The 25,532-nt window shown below is 44.3% G+C and overlaps 1 protein-coding gene and 1 pseudogene across 1 annotated transcript in view; both read left to right on the top strand.

The window, feature by feature from the left end:
- Positions 1-17,118, top strand: part of LOC112296372 (zinc finger protein 354A) — a 73,811-nt gene extending 56,693 nt beyond the window's left edge. The window contains exon 5 of the mRNA XM_071219477.1: positions 15,075-17,118. Coding sequence (XP_071075578.1) covers positions 15,075-16,645 — 1,571 coding nt within the window. The 3' untranslated portion in view covers positions 16,646-17,118. The remainder of the gene's footprint in view (positions 1-15,074) is intronic.
- On the top strand, positions 12,461-13,287 carry LOC128779347 (TIP41-like protein; annotated as a pseudogene).
- Positions 17,119-25,532: the final 8,414 nt, after the last annotated feature.

The raw sequence follows: 25,532 nt of genomic DNA, 5'->3' as shown, positions 1-25,532 counted from the left end.
TAATGGGAATTGCAGGGTTGACTATGTGATTATGACAAAGTGCATTTCTGTTTTTTCTCCCTCACCCTAGGACTTGTTTATTGATTCTTAGAGGGAGGGGAAGGATGAGAGAGAGAGAGAAGCATCCATGTGAGAGACAAACATCAATCGTATGCGCCCCAAATGGAGACAAAGCCTGTAATCTAGGCGCATGCCCTGGCTGGGCATCGCACCTGTGACCTTCAGGTTTACGGAAGAACATTCCAACCAACAGAGCCACACGGTCTAGGGCTCAGGTGCACTTTTCATGCACAAATATTATCCTAGTTACCGTAAATTTTCTTGTGAATTGGGCATCATGGACTCGTTTCCTGCTCACTGCGAACTGCAATCTGTTTAAATAATCGTGATTAGGAGACGATATTCTAACTTTTTATTCAGCCCCTACTGAAGGACATTAAGGTTGCTCCCTGTCTTTGCACTAAAAAAAAAAAGAGAAAGAAATTGATTCTTTGTTGCAAATGTCAGGGGATTTTGTTGTTGCTGCCGTTCTAGTGCAGCTGTTTAGTGCGGCACTCAACAAATAGAGCGCTACTCTGGTAAGTTTGATTAATTGGTTTGTAAATGTTTGCTGCCATTTTTTATGGAAAGACCTAAACTTGAGACCGTCCAGGTCATGGGCACGTAACACTAGGAAGGAGTTAATTAATGGCAAGAACCAACAAACATTAGCAATGTCCCCTGCGCCTAATGAGAGAGGCTGTGTCCTCTGGCCTCCCAGGGCTTATCGTCCAGGGTCAGGGTCACTCAGACGCGCCAGCGTGAGGAGGTCTGTGGGCATGTTTTCCTCCTTCGCATCCTCTTTGTTTCTAGAAGCTCTCTTCGATTTTTCTTTGGCATCCTTTAAATGACAGCTGCTTCATTCCCGTGCAGCCTCAGTGCTCTCTAATATTTGTGGCTTTCCCTGTAAGCACCGGGAGGTAAGAAAGCACGATGGTCTCTGACTTCTGTAAGTACCACTCAGCCTCCCAGGCGCCCGGCTCTCAGTGGGCGCCTACTACAGAAGCTGCGAGGACTCCCCGCCTCGGCGCCTTTCTCACTAGATCCCACCCCGCCCCCCCCAGCCGACCCCCGTTCTCGCCAGGTTTCTGGGTACCCTGGCCTGAGCCCAGCTAGGCCACACTATTGCCTGTTTCCCCAGAAGCCATGGGTACGCGCCGAGCTGCCACACCTTGGGGTTTCTTGTAAAAGCTAGGAGTGGAGCTTTGTAACCTTCACCCTGAGACTCTCCCGCCCGGGGAAAGCCACCTTCAGTTTAATTCCAGGGCCTCGGCCGCACGAGGGCCCCAGGGCCCACTCAGCGTTTGTGCAGCTGAGCGAGAGCAGATGCTAGTCCTCCACGGCGCCTGTGGGGGGCCCTAACCAGACTTAGAAGCCCCCTCCCCCCCTGAGCCTGCACTGCAGCCCCTCTGCACCTCCTCCCCTGCTGGCGAGGGAGGCCTTGTCCCTCCAATGATTCTCTATGTGCTTTTCAAAAACCCCACTATTTATTTTTACAGCTAAAAGCCACACTTACTGGTTTTACAATTAGACAAAATTATCAATATTTTTCATAATCGAACACAATTATTACCATTTTTGGTATGAAATCTTATTACATTTTAATATTATGATTCTATCTAAAATAAGTTAAATTTACAAAACCCCCAAAGCTAATATTTTCTATTTTCATCTGATAAAGACAATACATGCCCACCTAGTGTTTGAAGCCACCTAACTCTAGACAGTGCACTAGTGGGAAATAGTCATATTTTTAAGGTAATCCATTAGTAGCAGGGATAAAATAAATGGCAGGGAAGAAAAGAGCATCTCAAAGAAAAAATTTAGGCATTCTATTTATTTTATTTTTCGTAAGGGTAGAAAAAAGTTACATACTAGAGAAGGGACAAAGGAGAATGACAAAGTGAGCTAAAAATATACTTGGTTTCAGGAGGTTTAAGAAGATCAGAAGCTAATGATGAAAAACCAAGCAGGACATCTGAGTCACCTCTCATCCTCACACACACACACACACACACACGAACACACACTTCCTTCCCACCACACAGAACCACACACGGCACCACAACAGGATGTGGACAACACACACGCACACGCACACACACGCACACGCACACACACAATCCTCACACCACTTCCCGGTGTGGTTTGTAAATCAGACTAGAGTGTCACAGACACACTCCGTTTAGGAGAAGCATCCTCCTCACTCCGAGCAAGTGTGCTCAGATACCTGTTCTGCAAACATCTAGTTATTTCCTAGGACTGAGTTCCACGTGCCCCCGTTTCCTGAATAAAGATGAACGCAGCCCTTGTGGCCTGTGACTGACCGAAGAGGGCCCAGCACAGCTTGCACCAGGTTGGAATGAGGAGAAGGGAGCGAGAGACGGGTGGTTAAAACGCAGAACTATGCGGAAGGAATTATAAGGGAAGAAAGCTGGACAGACGTGGTCACCGGGTCAATGCACAAAGGCAGGAACAGGGGGAAGAGTTTCAAGTAAAAGGAGGTGAGAAACAGCATCACACGTTTCAGAGAGTGACCACAGAGACTAAGGAAACAGTGACAGCCCCTCTTCCGGGAGGCTTATGTGGCCCCAATTCAACAGAGTAGCAGGAGCGGAGGGAACAGATGAGATGAGGGAACAAGTAAGCACACTGAGTATACTCCTTCTGTATGCTGGCGATAAAATCTTAGGGAAACCTAGTCACTGATTATGCTGAGCAGTGGCTTACGATGATTTATCTTGAGCAGTATTCTACTACATAAACTCAAAGACACAGGCAGAAATGAAGAAATGCAAAAGGAAGAGAGACAGAAACGGGAGAGAGGGAGTGAGGTATAAAAAAAAAAAAGGAGGGAGGAAAATAAGAACGATGAGGGGAGGGAGGCAGAGAGAGCAGCACTTTATTGTGGGAGAATGAAGAACATGGCGGGGGGGGGGGGGGGGGACGCCTGCTAGGAGGAAGCACCTTCCTCGGGGAACAGGGGAGCAGGGGAGCAGGGAAGAGCTTACCGCGCACGTCAGCACACTTGGCTTTGTTTCCTCTGCCTCCCTGTTAGTGTCGTGAAGATGGACTGAGCGTGTCTGGGGGAGCAGGCGAATCGCCCACCTTCATAGCACCCCCCAGCCCAGCGCAGGAGGCTTTCTGCTGAGTGAGAAAACAAGTCCTGTCAAGTTGAAAAGGCTCCTAAGAAAAGGTGATTGCGTTGAGTTTTGCTAACTTTGGGTCCCTTTGCTAGAGAAGGGCGGCCCTGGCCCTGCTTTTGGAGCAGTATGGAGGTGCCTAACTCAAAGGTCACACCCGAGCCCCAGCTAGGCCAGGTGCGGCAAGTTTGCGGCCTGTGCTGTAGCCCCAGCTGGAGTGGGAAACTTCCAGCACTGTCTACAGGCCCTGAGAGCTGCTTCCAAAGGAACCATCCCTCCGCCACGGGCTCTGCTCAGCCAACCTCAGGGAAGGTTGTGTGCTCAGGGAAGGTCAAAGCCCGTCAGCAGGGCGCGTCCTCTCATGCTCCTGCCGCCCCCTAAGCACCTGACTTTGGCAGTGGGTTCTCCTCCCCACGGTCTACTGTGCCTGGGATCACCTCTGAAACAGGTGAAACCTCTGCGTGCTTCGCTCTGGGTAATGCTGACAACACGATAACCCTTTCATGTACTATGATGCGCTTGTCCACAGTGATTGCCGGGAACTGCTTGAAAGTCCACGAGCTGTGTCCTGACCGAGCTTCCAAAACCTTCGAAATGTTTACAGTGCATGGAACAGCCCCAAAGTAAGGGGGTTCTATGGGAGAGGCTTAGAATTCAGTGGGGCTCAGTTGACACACTTCTGAACTATTTCTATATCAGAGAAAGAAGACTGTCGCCGTTGGTGGAAGCGGGAGGGCGAGGACGGAAAGGTGAAGAGAGAGGGAGGGAGGGAGAGGAGACAGCTCCTGGAGCCTGTGCCGTCTGGGTAACGTTTCAGCGTTGAGTACAGGCAAGAAAAATAGCATTTACAGGAAACTGCCGATGAGAATGCTTTCCCAATACAAACACGTTTATTTTAGATTCCAAAATAATTTTTTGGTGAGGAAGTACAAATGAAATAGCTCGGTAATTTGGGGCTTCTCTCCAAAATTCCCGTTGAAAAGAGCTCTGTTTTCAAGCCAGAGAAAGGGGCAGGACGCTGCAAAGAGTTTTCCCTTGTGCCTCCAGACTCCTGTTGGACGTCCCCTCCCACTCCATTCAAACTTACCAGAGTTTTGACTGAGTATCTCTGTCCTCCACACACCAGTATTTGTTCTCTGTGTGGTCTCCAGTTTCTAGGTGGAAAAGAGGGCTGTTGACGTCCTGTGCCTCACACGACTCTTCCCTGGAGCAGGGGCAAGGCTTTGAAAGCAGTCACAGGTGGGCCTTCATAGACTCCAAGGGGCTCTCCCAGCAGGCCACTGTCCGCTCTGCCTACACTGAGCTCTGAGATTCTAAAGCCCGGGAGACCTGGCCCTTAACTCCCAGCCCGGACCCGAGAGCTGCTGCCACTGCCCTTTCCTCCCGTGAAACCGCAGATGAGCTCTCTCTGGGGCTCATTAGAATAAAGGGCAGCAACATTTTAATTATTCTTATATGCATATGACTATTGATCCTAAGACATTCGTTTGCTTCTAAAGCATGGAACAATTTCAGTTTAGGTCTGCTCCCACTAAACTTTAGGTTGAGTCTGATAACCTCAGCTCAGCCTCAGCAGAGAGGGACACTAAGCAACACGAGTCCTCTGATCAGTACGTGGTTTTGTTTACTGCCTTGAGCCACGAAATGTCCCACTGATCTTTCCTTTACCCCCTCCCTGGACTTCAGCCAGCCCCCAGGGAGGGAACTGCCCTTCATTGTCACTAGTGACCAGAGACGCCAGGGTACACAGTTCCAAGAATTGTCCTAATTTCTGGCACCTGTAGCAGGCGTCAGGTGCTGTCCGTGGCAGCAAGGGTCCTCGGCTCCTCCTGGAAGCAGCGTCTTGATGAACCCCAGCAGGGCCTTCTCCGTTGTGGGATAAAGTGGGCTACATTTTCAGTGCCTGGTCATGTAATGTTCTCCTCATCTGCTAGAACAGACATGAATTTTCCTTTATTTGTTCGTTGTTTGGCTCCAGTTATTGCCTCGCCAGGTACCCTGGATGATAAACCCTCCAAGATGCCGACATCTTATTCCTATCATCTTGCAACCTCTTGCTGACACCCTCCCATCTTCATATCGAGTTGGTGTTTAGATTAGAACGTCATCATTTTTTCATTCATGATGGCATTTAGAATGATCACGGGACCGTCAGCCTCTGGGACCAGCATCATAACAGTTTTTTCAATGGATTTTTGAGAGAGAGAGGAAGAGAGAGAGGGAGCGAGGGAGAGAGAGAAACGTGGGTTTGTTGTCCCACTCACTGACGCACTCATTGCTTGTTTCCTGTGTGTGTGCTGACGGGGGACCCAACCCGCAACCTGGGCCTACCAGGATGAAACTCTGACCAGGTGGGTTCCCCAGCCAGGGCATAAGAGCTTTTTAATCATCTTATCAATTTCCAAGTAGCTTGGAAGACGTTTAATTGAAATTGAACTTAGATCAATGTAGAGAGTACCGTCATGGTAGGAAATAAAGGTGGCATATGTTTCCCATTTACAAACATTTTTAAAATTATCTCTGCCATGTGTAGGATTCAGCACACAAGTCATGTGCCTATTTTGTTACATTCATCTCCAAAGACTTCATTCCTCACCCACATCTCTATCAGTTTGCTAGTGCAAACTGACAAGTAAATACAACGGACTGGGTAACTTCAACAGAAACGTGTTTTCTCACCGTTCTGTGGGCGAGAAGACCAAGATGGAGGGGAGGTGTGGGTAGGGTTGGTTCCCGTCAAGTGCTTTCCGTAGCTTGCATACAGCCACCATCCTGCTATTTATTTATTTGTTTATCTATTTCCTTTTAATGGAATTTATGCAGTGGTCCTGGAACTAAATCATACAGGTTTTAGGGGTACGATTCTACAACACAGCACCTGTACCCTGCGTTGTGTGTTCACCACCCTGAGTCAGTCTCCTTCCATCACCATTTACCCCCCTTTACCCTCCTCCACCTCCCCCCAACCATTCCTTAGGCAATCACCACACTGTTGTCCAGGTCCGTGAGTTTTTTTCTCTTTTTTCCCTTCTTTTGCTCAATCCCTTCCCCCAATGACCCTCCAGAGCTGTCAGCCTGCTCTCCATGAGTCTATTTGGCCAGTTAGTTTATTTTGTTTATTAGATTCCACACTTAGGTAAGTCATATGGTATCTGTCTTTCTCTGACTGGCTTATTTCATTAGCATAATACTCTCTAGGTCCACCCATGCTGTTCCAATAAATAAGTAAAATCTACTTCTTTTTTATGGCCAAGGAGTATTCCATTGGGTCAATGTACCACAGCTTTTGTATTCATCCATCTACTGATGGACCCTTGAGCTGCTTACAAATCTTGGTGTTTGTAAATAACACTGCACTGAACACAAGGATACATATGTTCTTTCAAATCAGTGTTTCGGGTTTCTTCATATATATCCCAGAAGTGGAATCACTGGGTCATAAAGCCCTTGCATTTACAATTTTTCAAAATAACTCCATACTGCTTTCCACTGTGGCTGCACCAGTCTGCATTCCCACCCACAGTGCATGAGGGTTCCCCTTTCTCCACATCCTGGCCAGCACTTGCTTGTTGATTTGCTGATGACGGCCATCCTGACAGATATGAGGTGATGTCTCATTGTGGTTTGAATTTGCATCTCTGTGATGATAGTGATGTTGAGCATCTTTTCATATGTCTGTTAGTCCTCTGAATGTCCTCTTTGCAGCAATGTCTACTCAGCTCTGTGGCCCATTTTTTAAATCAGATTGTTGGTGGGGACGGTTGTGTTATTTTATAAGTTCTTTAATATTTTCCATATTACCCCCTTATCCGATGTATCTGTGAATATGTTCTCCTGTTTAATGAGTTGCATTTTCATTTTGTTTATGATTTCCTTTGCTGTGCAAAACCTTTTTAGTTTTATGTAGTCACATTTGTTTACTTTTTCTTTCATTTCCCTTGTCCAAGGAGATATCTCAGAAAAAAATATTGCTACAAGAAATGTCCAAGATTGTATGTTTTCTTCTAGGATTTTTATGGATTCAAATCTAACACTTAAATCTTTGATATATTTTGAGTTTATTCTTGTGTATGATGTGAGGTGTTATAGTTTCATTTTTTCTCATGTTTTTGTCCAGTTTTCCCAACACCATTTATTGAATAGACTCCCTTTACAATATTGTGTGTTTTTGCCCTTTTCGTCAAATATTAATCGACTATAAAGGCATTCTCTCTTCTGTTCCATTCATCTATATGTCTGTTTTTATGCCAGTAACATGCTGTTTTGATTATGATGGCTATGTAGTATAGTTTGATATAATGTAGTGTGATTCCTCCAACTTTGTTCTTTCTCAAGATTGCTGTGGATATTCAGGATCTTTTGTGGTTCCATACAAATTTTTGGAATATTTGTTCTAGTTCAGTGAAATACATCATTGGTATCTTAATAGGAATTGTGTTGAATATATAGATCAGTTTGGGTAGTATGGACTTTTTCATGATGTTAATATTCCTATCCATGAACACAGTATATGCTTCCAATTATTTGTGTCTTCTTCAATTTCTTTCTTTAGTGTCTTACAATTTTCTGAGTACAGGTCTTTTACATCCTTGATTAAATTTACTCCTAGGTATTTTATTCTTCTTTATATATGTATTTTTTTATTATCTTTATTTGTTGATTGTAGAAAAAGAAGAAGGGGGAAAAGAGAGAGAAACATCAATTGTTGTTCCACGTGTTTATGCATTTCATTGGTTGTTTCTTGTATGTGCCCTGATTGAGAATCAAACCCACAACCTTGGCATGTTGGAACGGCACTCTAATCAACTGATTGAGCAGCCACTTATTCTTTTAGAAGCAATTGTGAATGCGAATGTTTTCTTAGTTTCCTTTCAGGGAGTTTATTATTGGTGTAAAAAAATGTCATTGAGAAGTTCTGGCCAAGATGGAGGTTTAGGTAGAAATGCTTCACTTCCTCACACAACCAAAAGAAGGATAACAACCAATTTAAAACAACAAACAGCCCTGGATGGTGTAGCTCAGTGGATTGAGCATGGGCCTCGGAATCAATGGTTCAGTGGTTCAATTCCCAGTCAGGGCACATGCCTGGGATGTGGGCTGGGTCCCTGTTAGGGGGGGTGTGAGAGGGTACCACACATTGATGTTTCTCTCCCTCTTTTTCTCCTTCCCTTCTTCTCTCTCTAAAAATAAGTAAATAAAATCTTTAAAATAAAGCAATAAACCATCAGAACTGCCAGAAAATCAAACTGCACAGAACTCCAAAACCAAGGAGTTAAACAAACATTCATCCAGACTGGTAGGAGGGGCTTAGATAGGCAGGCGGGTGGAGAGGGTGCGCAGTAAGGCAGAGGACTGGGTGGGTGAGGCGGTGGCTGGTGGACCCGGTGGTCCCATATTCACATGTAAATAAGCCAGGAGGAACAACTGGGGAGTGAAACAGACCATGCAACCCAGGGTTTCAGCACGGGAAACTAAAGACTCAAAACCTCTGGCTGTAAAAGTCTGTGGGGGTTGTGGAGGCAGGAGAAACTACCAGTCTCACAGCAGAGTCTGTTGGAGAGGCTCACAGGGCCCTAGAAGGTACACAAACCCTCCCACCCTGGAATCGGCACCTGAAAGGACACAATCCACTTGTGAGAAGTGAAGGAAGTGATGGAAAGCAGGGCGAGAGCTGAGCAAGCAGCACAATTTCCTTTCTGACGCCTTCCCCACATACAGCGCCACAGTGCAGCAAGCAGGTTTGCCCCTCCCTGGCAAATACCTAAGGTTCTGCCCCTTATTATGTAACAGCTGTGCTGAGCCAAAGAAATACGGCCCAAATGAAAGAACAGATCAAAATCCAGAAAAAGAACCAAGGCATGAAGAGATAGCCAACCTATTAGATGCAGAGTTCAAATTGGGTGCTCACAGAAATAGTTGAGTATGCTCACAAAATAGAGCAAAAAGTGAAGGCTTGAAAAGTGAAATAAAGGAAAATGCACAGGGAACCAACAGTGAAGGGAAGGATATCAGGACTCAAATCAACGATTTGGAACAGAAGGGAGAAATAAACATTCAACCAGAACAGAATGAAGGAACAAGAATTAAAAAAAAAAAAAAAATGAGGAGAGGCTTAGGAACCTCCAGGACAACCTTAAACCTTCCAACACCCAAATCATAGGGCTGCTAGAATGAAAAAAGGAAGAAAAATAAGTTGAAAACTTATTTGAACAAATAATGAAGGAGAATTTCCCCAATCTGGCAAAGGAAATAGATTTCTAGGAAGTCCAGGAAGCTCAGAGTGTCCCAAAGAAGTTGGACCCAAGGAGGAACACACCAAGGCACATCATAATTACATTACCCAAGATTAAACAGAAGGAGGGAATCTTAAAAGCAGCAAGAAAAAAGAACACAGTTACCTACAAAGGAGTTCCCATAAGGCTATCAGCTCTTTTCTCAAAAGAAACCTTGCAGGCAAGAAGGGGCTAGAAAGAAATATTCCAAGTCTTGAAAGGCAAGGACCTACATCCAAGATGACTCTCTCCAGCAAAGCTATCATTTAGAATGGAAGGACAGGTAAAGTGCTTCCCAGATGAGGTCAAGTTAAAGGAGTTCATCATCCCCAAGCCCTTATTATGTGAAATGTTAAAGGGACTCATCTAAGGAAAAGCAGATGATCAAAAATATGCACAGTAAAATGACAACAAACTCACAACTATCAACAACTGAACCTAAAAAAGAACAGAATCACAGAAATGGAGATCACATGGATGGTTATCAGCGGGGAAGGGATGGGGCAAGAATAGGGAAAACGGCACAGGGAATAAGAAGCACAGAGGGTAGGTTCAAAATAGACAGGGGCAGGGTCAGAATAGTGTGGAAAATGGAGAAGCCAGAGAACTTAGATGTATGACTCATGGCCATGAACTAAGGTGGTAATGAAATTATTTTATATTAATCATAATATTTTTAGTGAGGACAATGTAAATAAATATGCCTCAGTGTTTTTGAAATTGTATCTAATAGTTTTTGGTTAATAAATTCGTGACCTGGCTATGGGTGTATTACACTGTAGTACTTGGGTTTAGTGAGTACCGGAGCTAAAAGTGACACCTCACAACACGTATTATACCCAAATGGAGCAAACGCATTACTTCTGTGTTTTCCAAATCAGACATCTTTGCAATATATTTCCACAGATGCCAACATACCGTTGAAATTTGAACTTAAAATAAATCTAAAGCTGGTCATGTTTTATTTTAAAAGCATAATAAGCATATTTTGGGCATTTTTTTTAAGTAAGATAAAGTAGGTTAGAGAATTGTTTCTGACTGTGTTGAGCAGGCGTACATAAAGCTTCAGAGATCATTTGCTTGTGTTATTTTTTCAGCAAAGTCACAGTATAGCAGACCTGTTTCCAAACATCTGGTCTTTCCCCGCCCCCATATCATTAGTTTCTTTATAAAAAGTTGATTTTCACACTTGCTTTAAAAATGCAACCTCTGTATGGAAAGGACAGTGTGTGTGTTGAGTTTCTGGAAATGTAACATTGAGCTAGGTAGCACGCAGACATCCTTAAACAGTCGATCACAGTTTGAAACTTTATTAAGGTCAAAGGTCTTGTACTGTGATGATTCCAAATGACTTTAGAACAAAGTAATTTGCCTATGTCTTTAATGTGATATAACCTAAATGCAAAGAACTTTGCTTTTCTTAATTTTTTCAGTAACTTGACGTAATCCTGAGGTAATGTGTATGAAATCTTGTACACGGACCTTCTCTTTTCTCCAACAACAATTTGCAAGAATTAAACAAAAATATTAGAACTCATGATGTAGATCACCTTTAAAATGTGCATGTGGCAACTCTGTCCACCAGAAAGAGTTAGAGATAATTGTCAGTGCAATCGTGGCGACCACTGTCAGACCTGAAGTCGTGGTATGTAAAACTATCTCCTATTTCCGAAAATCACAGATGATTGGTGTAATCATAAGCTCTACGTCAGCGGCAGAATTTATGTATGGCAAGCTGGGAGCTTGTGACCACACCAGGAAACAGGATCGCAGTCCAATACCTCACTACACGTGGACTCGGGCATCAACTGATGAGGTTCCATTGCCAAAGGGGAGACACTGCATCAGTGTGAGCAGTGACTGCAACGAATGTAACACATCAAACACGTTTAAATTCAGGAGTTCCAAATGACCCTAAAATATTTTGGTGAACGTGAGACAATGTTAGGAAACCAGCTCATCAAAACTGGGAATAAAAATAATAATACTGTGTTTTTTAAACTTGTCTGTGTAATTTGCACATCGGCCTTCCAGATTGCCAATCATTAGCTTGTGGTGTGGGTGTGTGTTGGGGGTGGGGGGAGGTCCAAGGATTTTAGCTCATAAATGAAGAAGGAAGATAAAGTTAAAATGTCATTTTGCAAACTCTAATGACAACATAAACATAGGAAGCCTTCATTAATGGCCACTGACAACCTCAGAATAGAGACAACTACCAATGCAGGTCTTCTTGCCAAAAAAAAAAAATGGACAATCTCATCAAATCTTACTAACAATCAATTTATGAGAATTATGGGAGTTAGACAAAGACAACACCATGGATATGTATTCAGCAAAATCCAGACTGCAGGCAAGTCTCTGTTACAAGCCACCCAGTTTCTTCAGCAACAGTGAAATCGCAAAATTCACAATAAATAAGAAGATAAAGGCGAATTTATAGACAAGATTTAGGAACCTTATCCATTAACTGCCAAATATAGGCCTTATTTAAATCACAATTCAAGCAAACATGTTTTACAAAAACTAGTAACTCAATTATAAAATATAATGAATTTGATATTCGATAATATTTAGGAAGTGTCATTTTTTAACGGTGATAGTTTATAGGGGTTTTGCTATGTGCCAAAAACCAGTGTTTGTACTCATGTATGGGGAGGGGGTCTCTTTCCCCAGCTTTCCTGATGGCCAGCAGCTGAGCAGGCATCCCTGACCACCCCCCCTCCCCCATGTGGGAGGACAGACCAGTATGGTCTGAACTCTCTTAGGAAGGTAGGAACTGGGGCACACAGCAGGAGGTGAGCAGATAAAGTCAAGTGGGGGGTGGGGTGAGGCTGGGGAATGGTGTGTGCCTCTGTGGTCCCCTCCGCCCACTTGGGCCCCCCCTGGGCCAGGATGGCCCAAGGCTTCCAGAGCAGGACTTCTCCTTGGGGCCCTGGAGGCTGACAGCTACCAGCCCCCACGTCACTGAGGTCTGCAGACCCGGAGAAGTGAGCTGATGAATTGCATATGCCATCGCTCCCAGAAAAGATGTTTGGAGACGACGTTTTAAGAATCCACCACTTTTCTGGGTTTGGGATCGAGGTCAATGCCACAGATGCTTTAAGACGTGTGGCCAACCACCCAGGAACGCTCAAAGGAGCCTGCGCGGCAGAGGGGCAGGAAAGCAGGACAGAGGGCCCACACTCCGAGGGGGTGTTAAACCCTAGGGTGGGACCTGCAGGGCAGATTACAAGGGGATGTTACTTGGAGAATCACTCAAGTTGAAGGTTGTACGTACAACACATCTTGTAGACACAGAGAAACCGAAAGCCAGAGATCAGATGAAGTTTTTTGAAGAAGTTCTCCTGTTTGAGGATGAGTTCACCATCATGGAGTTTCCACTCTAAGTGTGAAAATTAGAGTAGAGTGCCTCCCAGCTTTTTCCTGCTGTTGCTATTTTACAGACTTGACGTTGTGCTCATCAGAGTGAGTGACCCGAGACTTTACCAGAGGCCGACGAGACCAGCGTGTCACGAGAACATGCATCAGGAGACTGCAAAATCGCTCATTTAACGCCTGCTCTGCCTCCTGTCTTCACGGAGCCCCCTGACGTAGCACAGGATTCCCCCATCAAGGAGGCCGTTTGTGAAAAGCTGGGATTTCCAGAAAGAATGCGTCGTAACCCCCCAGACTCACGAGAACCTGCACCTGCGGGACAGAACGTGACCTGCCCCACGCTCACCGTGGACCTGACGGAGACCTTGGCGGTGCGGACAGGGGCCCTTTCAGTAGGAGAATTAATGGCCTTGTCTGTGTGCAGGTTTTCTGTAGCCTTAACGGTAAAAAGAAAATAAAGGGATTGTTGCAGGCAAAACGTAAATAAGGTCAAGGTGGAATATCCTGCGATTGCCGCAGAGGCCCTGAGAAGCCTGCTCCCGTTTCCAACATCCCATCTTAGGGAAGCGGGGTTTCTGCAGGGACAGCAACCAAATGAGACTATGGAGTAGACTGGACCTAAGCGACACGCTTCGGGTGTCGCTGTCTCCCATCACCCCAGACCGGACCGTCTAGTTGCAGGGAGCAAGCTCAGGCTCCCGCTGATTCTGCACCACGGTGATTTGTCTGACTCTGTCATCATATATTACTATGTAGTGATAATAGAAATAAAGGGCGTGGTCAATGCAATGGCGCTGCAATCATCCTGAAATCACGCTCACCCTGGCCTGTGGGAAAACATTCTCCCACGAAACTGGCCTCTGGTGCCAGAAAGGTTGGGGCCCGCTGAGCTTTGGGGGCCCCTGGCTGTCCCAGGTCCTGGGTGTAGCCTAGAGATGGTGCCCATAGTCACTCAGCTTCTGGCGGCCCTGTGAGGATGTCGCCTGACTGCGGGAGACCAGGGGCCAGGGGGCAGGTGGACGCTCCCAGTGGGCGTGGAGGGAGGCTGCGGGCTTGTGCGGGGTCAGGATATCTCTGCAGGAGGTCCCCTGGAGCAGAGCGGTGTGGGAGGGGCACCACGGGGCCCTGCAGGGGCGAGGCGGGCCCAGCTGTGCGCTCTGGCTGAGCTCCCCTTCTGTTGTTGAATGCTCTGGCCACATTGACAAATATCTAGACTTTTTTTTAATGAGTTAAAAAAGCCAGCTTCTGTGTGACATGATACACATGAACAAAAGTTCTATTTTATTTTAAATGTATTTTCCTGGTGAAAATTAATCATTTAGTGATTTTGACCTTGTGGTTGCAAATATTTGTTCTATAATTTAGCTTTTGATTTAGAAAGTATCTGTGTTTTGCTGTGTATAGTGTGCACCCAGGTTTTTCGACCAAACTTTCTGGAAAAAAATATTTGATTTAAATTTTTTAATTCAATTTTTATTTATTTATATTTAGATACTTGTTTTTTGTATAAAGGAATTTTAGCATTTATTTTCGAACATGTTTGGTACAAGAGATCTTATGTAACAAATAATTAGAAAACACAAGAACAGACACAAGGTATTTCAGGCACTACCCATGTATGATTGGCATCCTTATATTTCCCTAAAAAATTTGGGCCAAAAAGTACGCATTATACATGGCAAAGTGTGGTAAGTTTGCCCCTGGAGTTCAAAGTGACAAACCAGTAGAGAGAGTTGTTCAGCTGGTCATTAGCATTACATAGTTTCTACAGAACTTTTGTTTAAGAGACAGAATTTACTCTTGGGCTTGTATATTTTGTGATGCAACTTTCCTTCCTGCAGGTTAGGAATGATTGCAAAAAGAAGAGAAAAGTCGTGAAGATAATGTAGGAGTCTCATGGGCTTTGGACTCTGATCGCGGACTGCCTTTCCCAATTCATGCTCTCCTTTTCTCCATTCACCAGTTCTGCTGCTCACTCACACTCACCCTCTTCTAAATGGACTTGTTTTATTACTTTTTCCTACCCTAGTAGGAAAACCCTAGTAGGACTACCCTAGTAGTCTCATTGATTGTTTCTCTATACTGCTTAAAGTTCCTAAAATCTTCTTTTAACCATTTTTGGGGGCAGATACCAAGATCGTATTTAAATATCATCAATATTTATCTATTCTATACAATTCTATTCAATTTTGTCTCTGTAGCCAAATGCTGTATCACATGAAACATCTTGGGTTTCCCCCTCCAGGACCAGGATGGAAGAGCAGTCACAAAACCACCAAGTCAACTCAGACGCAAGGTTCTTCATTTCAGGAGCTGGTAATGAAAAGATCCAGGAGGAATGGACCCTGGGACTTCAAATCAGAAAATCCCTGCATGTATGAAAACAGATTAGAGAGAAAGCAGAAGAAAAGTGAGAGTGTTCAGATATTTTCAGTCACCCAGAAAAACATTCTGACTGTGGAAAGAAGACATAAAAATACTGAATTTGGCCAAGACTTCAGCCCAAAGTCAGTACTTACTAGGCAGCAGATGGTTTCTAGTGAGAAAACACCACCAAAATGCGAAATACAAGGAAACAGCTTCAAGAAGAATTTAAATTTACTTAGTCAACCGAAAAGCAACACAGCAGAGAAACGCTATAAATGTAGTATATGTGAGAAAACCTTTATTAACACTTCATCCCTTCGTAAACACGAGAAAAACCACAGTGGAGAGAAATTATTTAAATGTAAAGAATGTTCAAAAGCCTTTAACCAAAGTTCAGCTCTCATTCAACATCAAATAACCCACACTGGAGAGAAACCCTACGTATGTAAAGAGTGTGGGAAAGCCTTCACCCTTAGCACATCCCTTTATAAACATCTAAGAACGCACACTGTGGAGAAATCCTACAGATGTAAAGAATGTGGTAAATCTTTCGGGCGAAGGTCAGGCCTTTTTATACATCAAAAAATCCATGCTGGAGAAAACCCCTGTAAGTACAACCCGGGTAGGAAGTCATCCAGCTGCAGCACCTCTCTTCCGGGCTGCCCGAGAACTCATGCCAGAAAGAACTCCTACTCATGTAGCGAGTGTGGCAACACCTTTAAGTCTAGCTCGTCCCTTCGTTATCATCAGAGAATTCACACAGGAGAGAAGCCTTTCAAATGCAGTGAGTGTGGGAGAGCCTTTAGTCAGAGTGCGTCTCTTATTCAACATGAAAGAATTCACACTGGAGAAAAGCCCTATAGATGTAACGAATGTGGAAAAGGCTTCACTTCTATCTCACGACTTAATAGACACCGAATAATTCATACTGGTGAGAAGTTTTATAATTGTAATGAATGTGGCAAAGCCTTGAGTTCCCACTCGACACTCATCATTCATGAGCGCATTCATACTGGAGAGAAACCATGTAAATGTAAAGTGTGTGGGAAAGCCTTCAGACAGAGCTCAGCTCTCATTCAGCATCAGAGAATGCACACTGGAGAAAGGCCCTATAAGTGTAATGAGTGCGGGAAGACGTTCCGGTGTAATTCGTCCCTCAGCAATCACCAGAGGATTCATACCGGAGAGAAACCATATCGATGTGAGGAGTGTGGGATATCTTTTGGCCAAAGTTCAGCTCTCATTCAGCACCGGAGGATTCACACGGGAGAGAAACCCTTTCAATGTAACACGTGTGGGAAGACTTTCAGACAAAGCTCATCGCGTATTGCCCATCAGAGAATTCATACCGGAGAGAAACCCTATGAATGCAGTACGTGTGGGAAACTTTTCAACCACAGGTCGTCTCTTATGAATCATTACAAAATCCACATTGACGAGAGCTCCTAGAAGGTACTCTTACACGTGCGACAGCCTTAAACCAAAGCTTTCCAGAGTATGTGGCAGTGATGGGGTAAGTGTAACGGATACATAAGAGCCTTTCTATAATGTAGTTGTCAGATATTCAATTCCAAGGATAAGTCTTGACTACATAATAGGTCATGAGGACAGTGGAAAGTGTTCGTGTCTGTCGGACGTGACTTTTAACATACCCCGAAGCGCACTCACAACGGCAGCCTGGACATTGGGCAGTTGTGAGCATCGTTTTATCTCTGCAGCAACGCACACTAGATACCGGATGTGATTGTCAGAAACATCGGGGCCAGGGGTGTGTGTGGACACTGGATTTCTCATTAAAAAAACCTATAAACTGGTAATGCTTTTTAAAATAACATCCTAATGGCATATAAAAGATATGATCTAAGAAAGTATACGTTTTTAGAGAGAAGGACCAAATAAAAGATAAAAAGAACTGTAAACTACCTCTCGGTTTCTGGGATTTGTCCTTTTCCTGACCTGATGTCAAACTTTGTGCATGGATTTCATTTAAAAATAGAAATAAAAGTCTGTTTTCTTCCTTTGTTCCAGTAATTGCTATGGGTTGGGTATTTTCTACCCAATTTGTGATTCTGTCCTCAGAATATTTTGCTGTGAAGTTATTTGTTGTGGGAGTATACCTGCCTCACACTGTGAACTTGCATCTTGGGTATATTAAGTGGAAAAATGAACAATTATTTCAAGTTTAAAGCTATTAATATATATGCACATATATTTATTTATTTATTTCTTTGCAACAGAGGAACTGTCAAAAGTTTAATGAACCTCAACATCTGTGCCAAAATATTGAAAGCACATCAATAGTTTCATGGTACAAAAAAATACGTTATCCTTACTCATTTTCTGTAGTGTCAAACAACTTCAGGAAAACAAAGTGAGCACTTATAAACAACTCAGTAGGTGTTTTTTTTGTTTTGTTTTTTTGTTTTTCTTTAATCCCAGCTTTGGGGCGGATGCCGTACTTCATGGCGGGGAGGTTTAAGAGGACATGGGCCGTAGGGAAGCCATGAATTGGAGGAAGTGGTGGGGAGTTCAGGGACTAGCAGATGAGTAGGCAAATTATTATGTCACAGTATGTAAACATGCTTGTTTTAAAAGGCCAATAGGTAATTTGGGGCAATGTACTGCAATGCAAGAATGTGGAGGTTGCGCAGGATGAAAGAAGAGGAAATTGAACCTGACCCAGCAAACCTGGAAATGTGAGAGAATGCTTTTCGGAGGCAGTGACGCCTGAGCCAGGATTTGAAGGGAGAATAACTTCCCGGAGGGTGAGATAAGCTTTTCAAAGGAGAAGAAACTGCGTGTGTAACGACACCTTTGTGGAAACGCCAGTGGAGCCAGTGAGCAAGACAACGACCTGCTAAAGGTTAAGCAGAAGGCAGAGGCCACATAACAAAGGCCTAGTTGCCTCGCTGAGACGTTTGCATTTCATTCAGAAGTTGATGGAGTCAAAGGTTTTAAGGGAGGGAAAATGTGCCAACAATGTGGAGGACGAAGAAGGCCAAGTAGGTAAGTACTGTGCTTGCCTTCCTCTGTGACCACACAAAATGAGAACTAAATCACAGAACAACCACCTCTGAGCACCACCTGAAGACCAGATGAGCAGCACTCCCGTGACAGGATGTGAAGAAGAAACCATGTTGAGGCTGGGGCGGGGGGTGCAGGTGGAGAGCAAAATGGGCTGGTCCCGTACCTGTGTGGCAGCTTGGCCATGGAGGTCTCCACTAAGGAGTGAGAGGTCCCCGCCTCACACCAGGTCCCCCCGCCTAGGCCAGCAGTGCCAGAAAGAGCCCACAACGTGTGGCTGTGGAAAGCAGCCGGGATTCTGTCCAGGTGAGATGGAGGGCTGCTGTAGCCCTCTTAAAGGCTTCCTCTTAAAGGACCACGCACAGACTTACTTCCTGCGGGACTGAATTGCCCTAAGCTCCGGTACTGATGCAGCACATCTAAAGGTGCCAAGGACATAAAGGGAGGAAACTGAATGGTCTGGCTTGAGGGCTAGGGATAAAGGGCCAGCTCTGTCCCAGATGGACGTGCTGGCCCTGTTCCTCTTTTGAGCCCTCCCCCCAAACACAGCAGATAGGTTCCCTATATGAGTCTATCAATTTGGCTAACAAGTACTCTCCCCACTGGGGTGATTCCCTGTGGCTTCACCACACTCAACCCTCCCACCTGCCCGAACCTCTTTCAGTGGTTGTTCCTCACAGGCTGCTGACATTGGGCCACTCTGGGGTTTCCTAAAGTCTCTCCAAGGTCCAAAAATCCCAAACAGGCAGTGTCTGGCCTTGGCGTGCTCAGTAACTCTCGCTAAGTGGCCCCAAGCTTGGCATTAGTAGCAGCTGGCCTCTGTTCACAGCACAGGCAGCATGAACCTCAGATCAGTTTGTAGCTCCTGCCAGGTGGCCGCTGGCCAGGCACAGGCAGCATCTGACCTGGGTCTGCACCCAGGAAGTTCTCTCATGAGGCCGCAGAGCCAGCACACCTGATGGAGAGCTTCGGACCACACAAGAGCACCACCCAACTACTGCCACAAGAAACACACCCTAAGTGTGAATCCGCAGGACCAGAGCCCTGCTAATATGAACCCTGGTCCCTGGGGCCAGCTTCTGCACCACAGCTAGGCCAGTCTTCCAGCCAGATGGCCTCAGGGCCACCCCACCCACAAAACACCTACTATATATGGCCACCCTTCCAAGACTGGGAGACAGCAGATCTGCCTCACAGATAGAAACAAACAGAGAGAGGCAGCCAAACTGAGGAAACAAGGACGTCCCACGTGAGTGAACAGGACAAAACTTTTGAAAGAACTAAACAAAATAAAGGCAAGCACTCTATTACATGTAGAGTTCAGAACACTGATTATATGGGTGCTCAAAGAACTTAGGGGAACACCAGATCAACTCAGTGAGAATTCACACAGAGAAACCATAAAAAAGGACGAAGCTGAAATGAATACAATAAAACGGAAGAGCACATCAGATAGAATCAACAGCAGATTACATGAGAAAAAAAGACCTTTATTAACTGCAGTATGAAACGTTCAATATCAAAAATTATGGAAAGTCTATATGAATCAGAATATATGAGTATTCACCACTAAAACAGAGATAGGGGATTAACTCAACTGTAAAGATACAAAGCTATACATTTTCTGCTTACAAGATGTAAACGACAATAAAATAATCACAGCAGCGGTTGTCATTGTTGTCCATACTGTATCTTATCACCATCGTTTTCATCAACCCAAATCTTCACGGAATACAGACCGAATATACCGGGAGTGTTTTCTGATTCTAAAATTGCAAATGACTTCGCAAGTGCTGGGGCAAAACACTGCGATAATATAAAACTCAGTAGCTAATTTATTACAGAAATTACTAAAGCTCTAAAGTGCCTTATGCTCCTACTACTTAAGACAAGATGTAAGTGATACAATGCAGAAAAAATTTCCCTTCGCTTGTGTACTGTTTTTCCCATGGAAGTCTTGCTTAGAAGACTATTGCAAGTAAAATCCCTTTCAGATAAAACATCAGAAACAATGTACATTTTTTTTCAGACGTTTACTTTGTTGAGTTAATGAGGAAAATGCCCTGATTTGGGTAAATTATACAAATGTGAATTTTAATGGGTGTGCAAAAGTCCAAACCATTTATTTGAAGTTGAAACAAAGTCTAGAGGATTTTATGGAATGTGTCGGTGGTCCTGCCCATATTTTGCTTAATTCTGTACAGACATGTGATATCCTTTCCGCTGATAATGATGTAACTAACTAGCATCTAAACATTTAAGCAGTTAAAAGGTTTTGTGATTTGGTTTGCATTTAATAATCTTCAATTCTCCAGCATTCAGAAACTTGGTTGGGCTTCCAGTTTTAGCTACACCACGTAAGCAGCACGGACGCCATCACTCCTTACAGGGAGAAAAATCTGGACAAGCTGGAAATCAGTGGCTCTTATCTTCTTGAGAACGGAAGCTGCTGGGTACGTTGAAACCCTGAAACCCAGAGAGACCGGCACACCCAGAAGACAGTCCAGATCTGCTCTGCTGGAATGGAAGCTGCTGCAGTGATAACCCAGTATGAACATTTGAACATTAATTTCGTTGAATGGCTGAAGGCTGAGTGAGGACTGGCGTGGGAGTGAGAAATTCTTGGGGGCCACAGTTTTAACGGATCTCCCGTGTCCATTGGCACCAGCTCCAAAATCCCTGCATATTTACATGGTGGTGACCTGAGAAATATCCTCTCGGGGCTCTGGCAGGGAAAGGGTAGCAGGGTGAGACACGGCCAGAGTCATCATTACTGAGAAGGTCTACTCCCCACGGTAGCATGTGGCACAGCAGCAAGTTCCCCCTTCTCTCTGGGTGGGGGGAAGACAATGGCTTGCCAGCTGGCCAACAAGACTCCTATTTCTTGGTGTCTCCACGTGTATATTTGGGATTGAATTGGCACCCAGTCAGCCCCACGCACGTTTTCCTATAACTCTTTCCTTGTACTCATATATCTGTAACAAAGTTGAATATCTTAACCCTTCTTAAGTGTCCGATTCAGTGGCATTAAGTGCAATTATATTGTTTTACAGCTTTCACCGTGTGCATCTTCAGAATGTTTTATCAACCCAGACTGAAACTCTTTACCCATCACACAGTGCCCATGGCCCCTCCCTCCAGGCCGTGGCGACTGCCATCATACTTTCTGTGTCTATGAACTTAACTACCCTTGGTTAACCTCATATACATGGAATCCTACAGTACACGTCCCTGTGCGTGTGGCTTATTTCACTGAGGATGATGTTTCCGGGGTTCACCGATGTAGCGTGAGTCAAAATCCCTTTTTAAAGGCTAATAATATTTCATTGCACGCACATACCACATTTTGTTTACCTACTCACCCACCGTTTTTCATAACTTTTTTAAATTTTATTTTTCATTTATAGCTCACATCCAATACAATTTTATATTAGTTTTACATGTATGTTATATTGGATAGACAATCAGGTAGTTTACAGAGGAGCCCCCCTGATACGTAAAGTACCCACCTGGCGTGGTACACAGGTATTAAAATATTGCGGATTATATTCCCTGTGCTGTAGTTACATCCTCATAATTATTTTGTAACTACCCCTTTGTACTTAACCCTTCCTCCTTTTCCACCAGCTCACCATGCCCCTTCTTGTGCTTCTCTTACTGTTGTTCATTTATTTTGTTCTTTAGGGTCCACATTCAATCATGTGGTACCTGTCTTTCTCGGACTTACTTATTTCGCTCAGCATAATACCCTCTAGGTCCATCCATGTTGTTGCAAATCGGAAGATTTCATTTTTTCGTGAGCGAGTCATATGTCATTGTATGTGCGTACCACGGCCTTCTTATTCACCAGTCTATCCACGGGCACGGGGCCGCTTCCTTATCTTGGCTACTGTAAGTAATGCTGCGATGAACATAGGGGTGCGCATCGTCTTCTGAATCAATGTTTTGGGCTTCTTTCGGGATATGCCCATAAGTGGGGAGAAGATATTCTCCAATGATACACCCCATAAGCAGTCAAGTGTAGACTGGTGCAGCCACTGTGGAAAACAGTATGGAGTTTCCTCAAAAAAGTAACCGTGTAACTTCCCTTTGACCCAGCAATTTCACTTTTGGGAATATATCCTAAGAATCCGAAACACCAATTCAAAAGAATATGTGCACCCCTATGTTCATAGCAGCATTTTGGACAGTCGCCAAAATCTGGCCCAAGTGCCCATCAGTAGGTGAATGGATAAAAAACCTGTGGTACGTTTACGTAATGGCATACTACGTGGGTGATTAGTGATGAGTATTTCTTCACATGTCTATAGGCCACCTGTATGTCCTCTTTGGAGAAGTGTCTATTCAAGTCCTTTGCCCATTTCTTTAATTAATATATTTTATTGATTATCCTATTACAGTTGTCCCATTTCCGCCTTTATTACCCTCCGCCCTGCGCACCCCATCCCACCCGCATTCCCCCCTTTAGTTCATGTCCATGGGTTGTACATGTAAGTTCTTTGGCTTCTGCATTTCCTATGCTATTCTTACCCTCCCCCTGTCTATCTTCTACTTACCGTTTATGCTACTTATTCTTGTACTTTTCCCCCTCTCTCTGCCTCCCACTCCCCCACTGACAACCCTCCATGTGATCTCCATTTCTGTGATTTTGTACCTGTTCTAGTTGTTTGCTTTGTTTTCGTTTTTGTTTTAGGGGTGGCGTCACACATGCTGCGCTGTGATGCTGTACGTGGGGGAGGGTCCGAGAGGGAACTGTGCCGCTTGCTCCACTCTCTGCCGGCTTTCAGTCACTTCCCCCGCTACCCACAAGCAAACTGGGCCCCTCTGGTGCTGATTCCCGGGTGGGCTTGTGTACGTTCTAGGACCCTGTGGGTCTCTCCAACAGACTCTCCTGTGAGGCTGGGAGTTCCTCCCGCTGACGCCTCAACCCCCACAGGTGTTGTCAGTCAGAGGTTTGAGGCTTTATTTCCCTGCTGGAGCCCTGGGCTGTGGGTCTGTCTCGCTCCCCAGTTGTTCCCCACGGTTTATCCGCATGTGGATGTGGGACCCCTGGTCCTCCAGGCACCGCGTTGCCGCGAGTCCTCTCCACCAGGCTGCCCGTCTCTGCCCCTCCTGCCATCTGGGTGAGTGTTTCTTCTTTAACTCCTTGCTTGTCAGACTTCCATACAGTTCGATTTTCTGGCAGTTCTGGTTGTTTTTTGTTTTTAAATTTGTCGTCCTTCTTTTGGTTGTTCGAGGAGGCACCGTGTGTCTACCTACCCATCCATCTTGGATGAAAGTCCCTTTGCCCATTTTAAATTGGGTTCTTTGTCTTCCTGGTGTTGAGTTGCGTAAGTCCTTTATGTATTTTGCAAATGAAGTGCTTATCAAATGTATCCTTGGTGAATATGTTCTCCCATATAATTGCCTTCCCTTCTTATTGTGCTGATGGCTTCTTTTGCTGTGCAGAAGCATTTTTAATTTGAAGTAGTTTCGATGGCTTATTTTTTCTCTTGTTTCCCTTGCCCAAGGAGATCGGCAAAAATATTACTGCCTATATTCTCTTCTAGGATGGTTATGGTTTTGCAACTTACATTTAAGTGTTTCATGGACCTGGGGAATAGTATGCTAAGTGAAATAAGCCAGTCAGAGAAAGGCAAATAGCATATGATGTCACTTATGTGTGGAATATAATGAACAGAATAGAACCAGAGGCATGGGTACATGGAACAGAATGGCATCTCCGAAGGGAGAGGCGGTGGGGAGGGGCTAGAAGAGATTAGTCCAAGAACATACGTGCACATATGCAGAGCCCATGGACACAGACAGCAGTGTGGTGAAGGCCCGGTGGGGGGATGGGGGCTCCGTGGAGGAGGGCAAAGTGAGGGAAATGGGGGACATCTGTAACAGTGCCGAAAAACATAAGTGAATATCAAAATTGCTAGGAGTAAGTAGACCTTAAATTCCCTCATGAGAAGAAAACAATTCTGTGTGGTGATGGATCTTAATTAGACTTCTGGTAATCGTTTCAGAACATATGCAGATATCAGATCATTATGTCGTATGCCTGAAGCCAATATGGCATATGTTAATTGTACCTCAATTTTTGAAAAGACCAAAGTACATTTGCAACAGGAGCATCAGTATCTGTAATTGTCCCAAAGTGGAAACCAGCCAACAGTTCATACATATGGAACATACTCATAGAACTGTCTCGTGTCTTACAAAAAACCACACAGGTAGACCTCTTCGCATTCAATAATGTTTAATTAACCTGGGTTGCCGATTATCGCACCCATTGGACTCTAGGCTGAGCTGTCATTCTGATAAGTCACCTGTCCAGTCAGTTGAGAGTCTTACCATCTAGGTCACATTACCTCAATCTTCGAATTCTCCTATTTGGCTTAACAGCATGTGTTCTTACGAGTTATTCCAGTGATTATTTTTGAAACGTTACCTCTTATGAGATCATTTCTTCTCATTCTTTTTAAGATGAAAGATGATGTAAGTAAAATTTTATGTGATCTCTTTATCTATTTTTCCATTTATGAATATGTATCCATGCATAATAACATATATAAATACATATGCATATACACGCATATAATATGTCATTCAGAGAAGCCATAAAAAGTTTTGCGTTATTTATGCAAATGCATGGCTATATATAATATTGCTCTATGCAAGTCTTAAAAATGAAGAAAAAACACCCAAAGATTTGTAACTCACAGAAAGCTTACAGTGTTTTTTAAAATATTTTGTTTTATTTTATTTTTAGAGAGAGGGAAAGGGAGGGAGATAGAGAGGGAGAGAAACCTCATTGTGTGGTTGCCTCTCAAGCGCCCCCTACTGGGGACCTGGCCTGCAACCCAGGCATGTGCCCTGACTGGGAATCAAACTGGCGACCCTTTGGGTTTCAGGCCAGCACTCAATGCACTGAGCCACACCAGCCAGGGCAGCCTTCAGATTTTTATTTCATCCAATAGACAGTTTATTTATTGACTTATTGTATATGAGAGAATTATTGACATAAATTGATTGTTTTGGTTTCTGAAATCCTTACCCGAACACCTTCCCTTTATCAATCACAGATGCATAGTGATGTAGGATGATCATGCAGGGATGCAGACAGAAACAACCATTGTCGGCCTGTATTCTTTAAAGTGGCCTCTTTAAACATGTTTCAGAAACAAAAGCAGGTAAAGGCAAAGTATTTTATGAGTCAGAGCTTAGTTTTCGTGAGAAAAGAAATAAGACCAATAGGAAAGAATGGCCATAATCACACATGGGAAAAAGAACTGAAGAAGATGCCGACTGCATGGAGGAGGGGGGC

The sequence above is a fragment of the Desmodus rotundus genome, chromosome 10 (assembly GCF_022682495.2).
Source record: "Desmodus rotundus isolate HL8 chromosome 10, HLdesRot8A.1, whole genome shotgun sequence".
In the NCBI taxonomy this organism is placed as follows: domain Eukaryota; kingdom Metazoa; phylum Chordata; class Mammalia; order Chiroptera; family Phyllostomidae; genus Desmodus; species Desmodus rotundus.
This window is presented reverse-complemented; position numbering and strand designations above follow the sequence as displayed.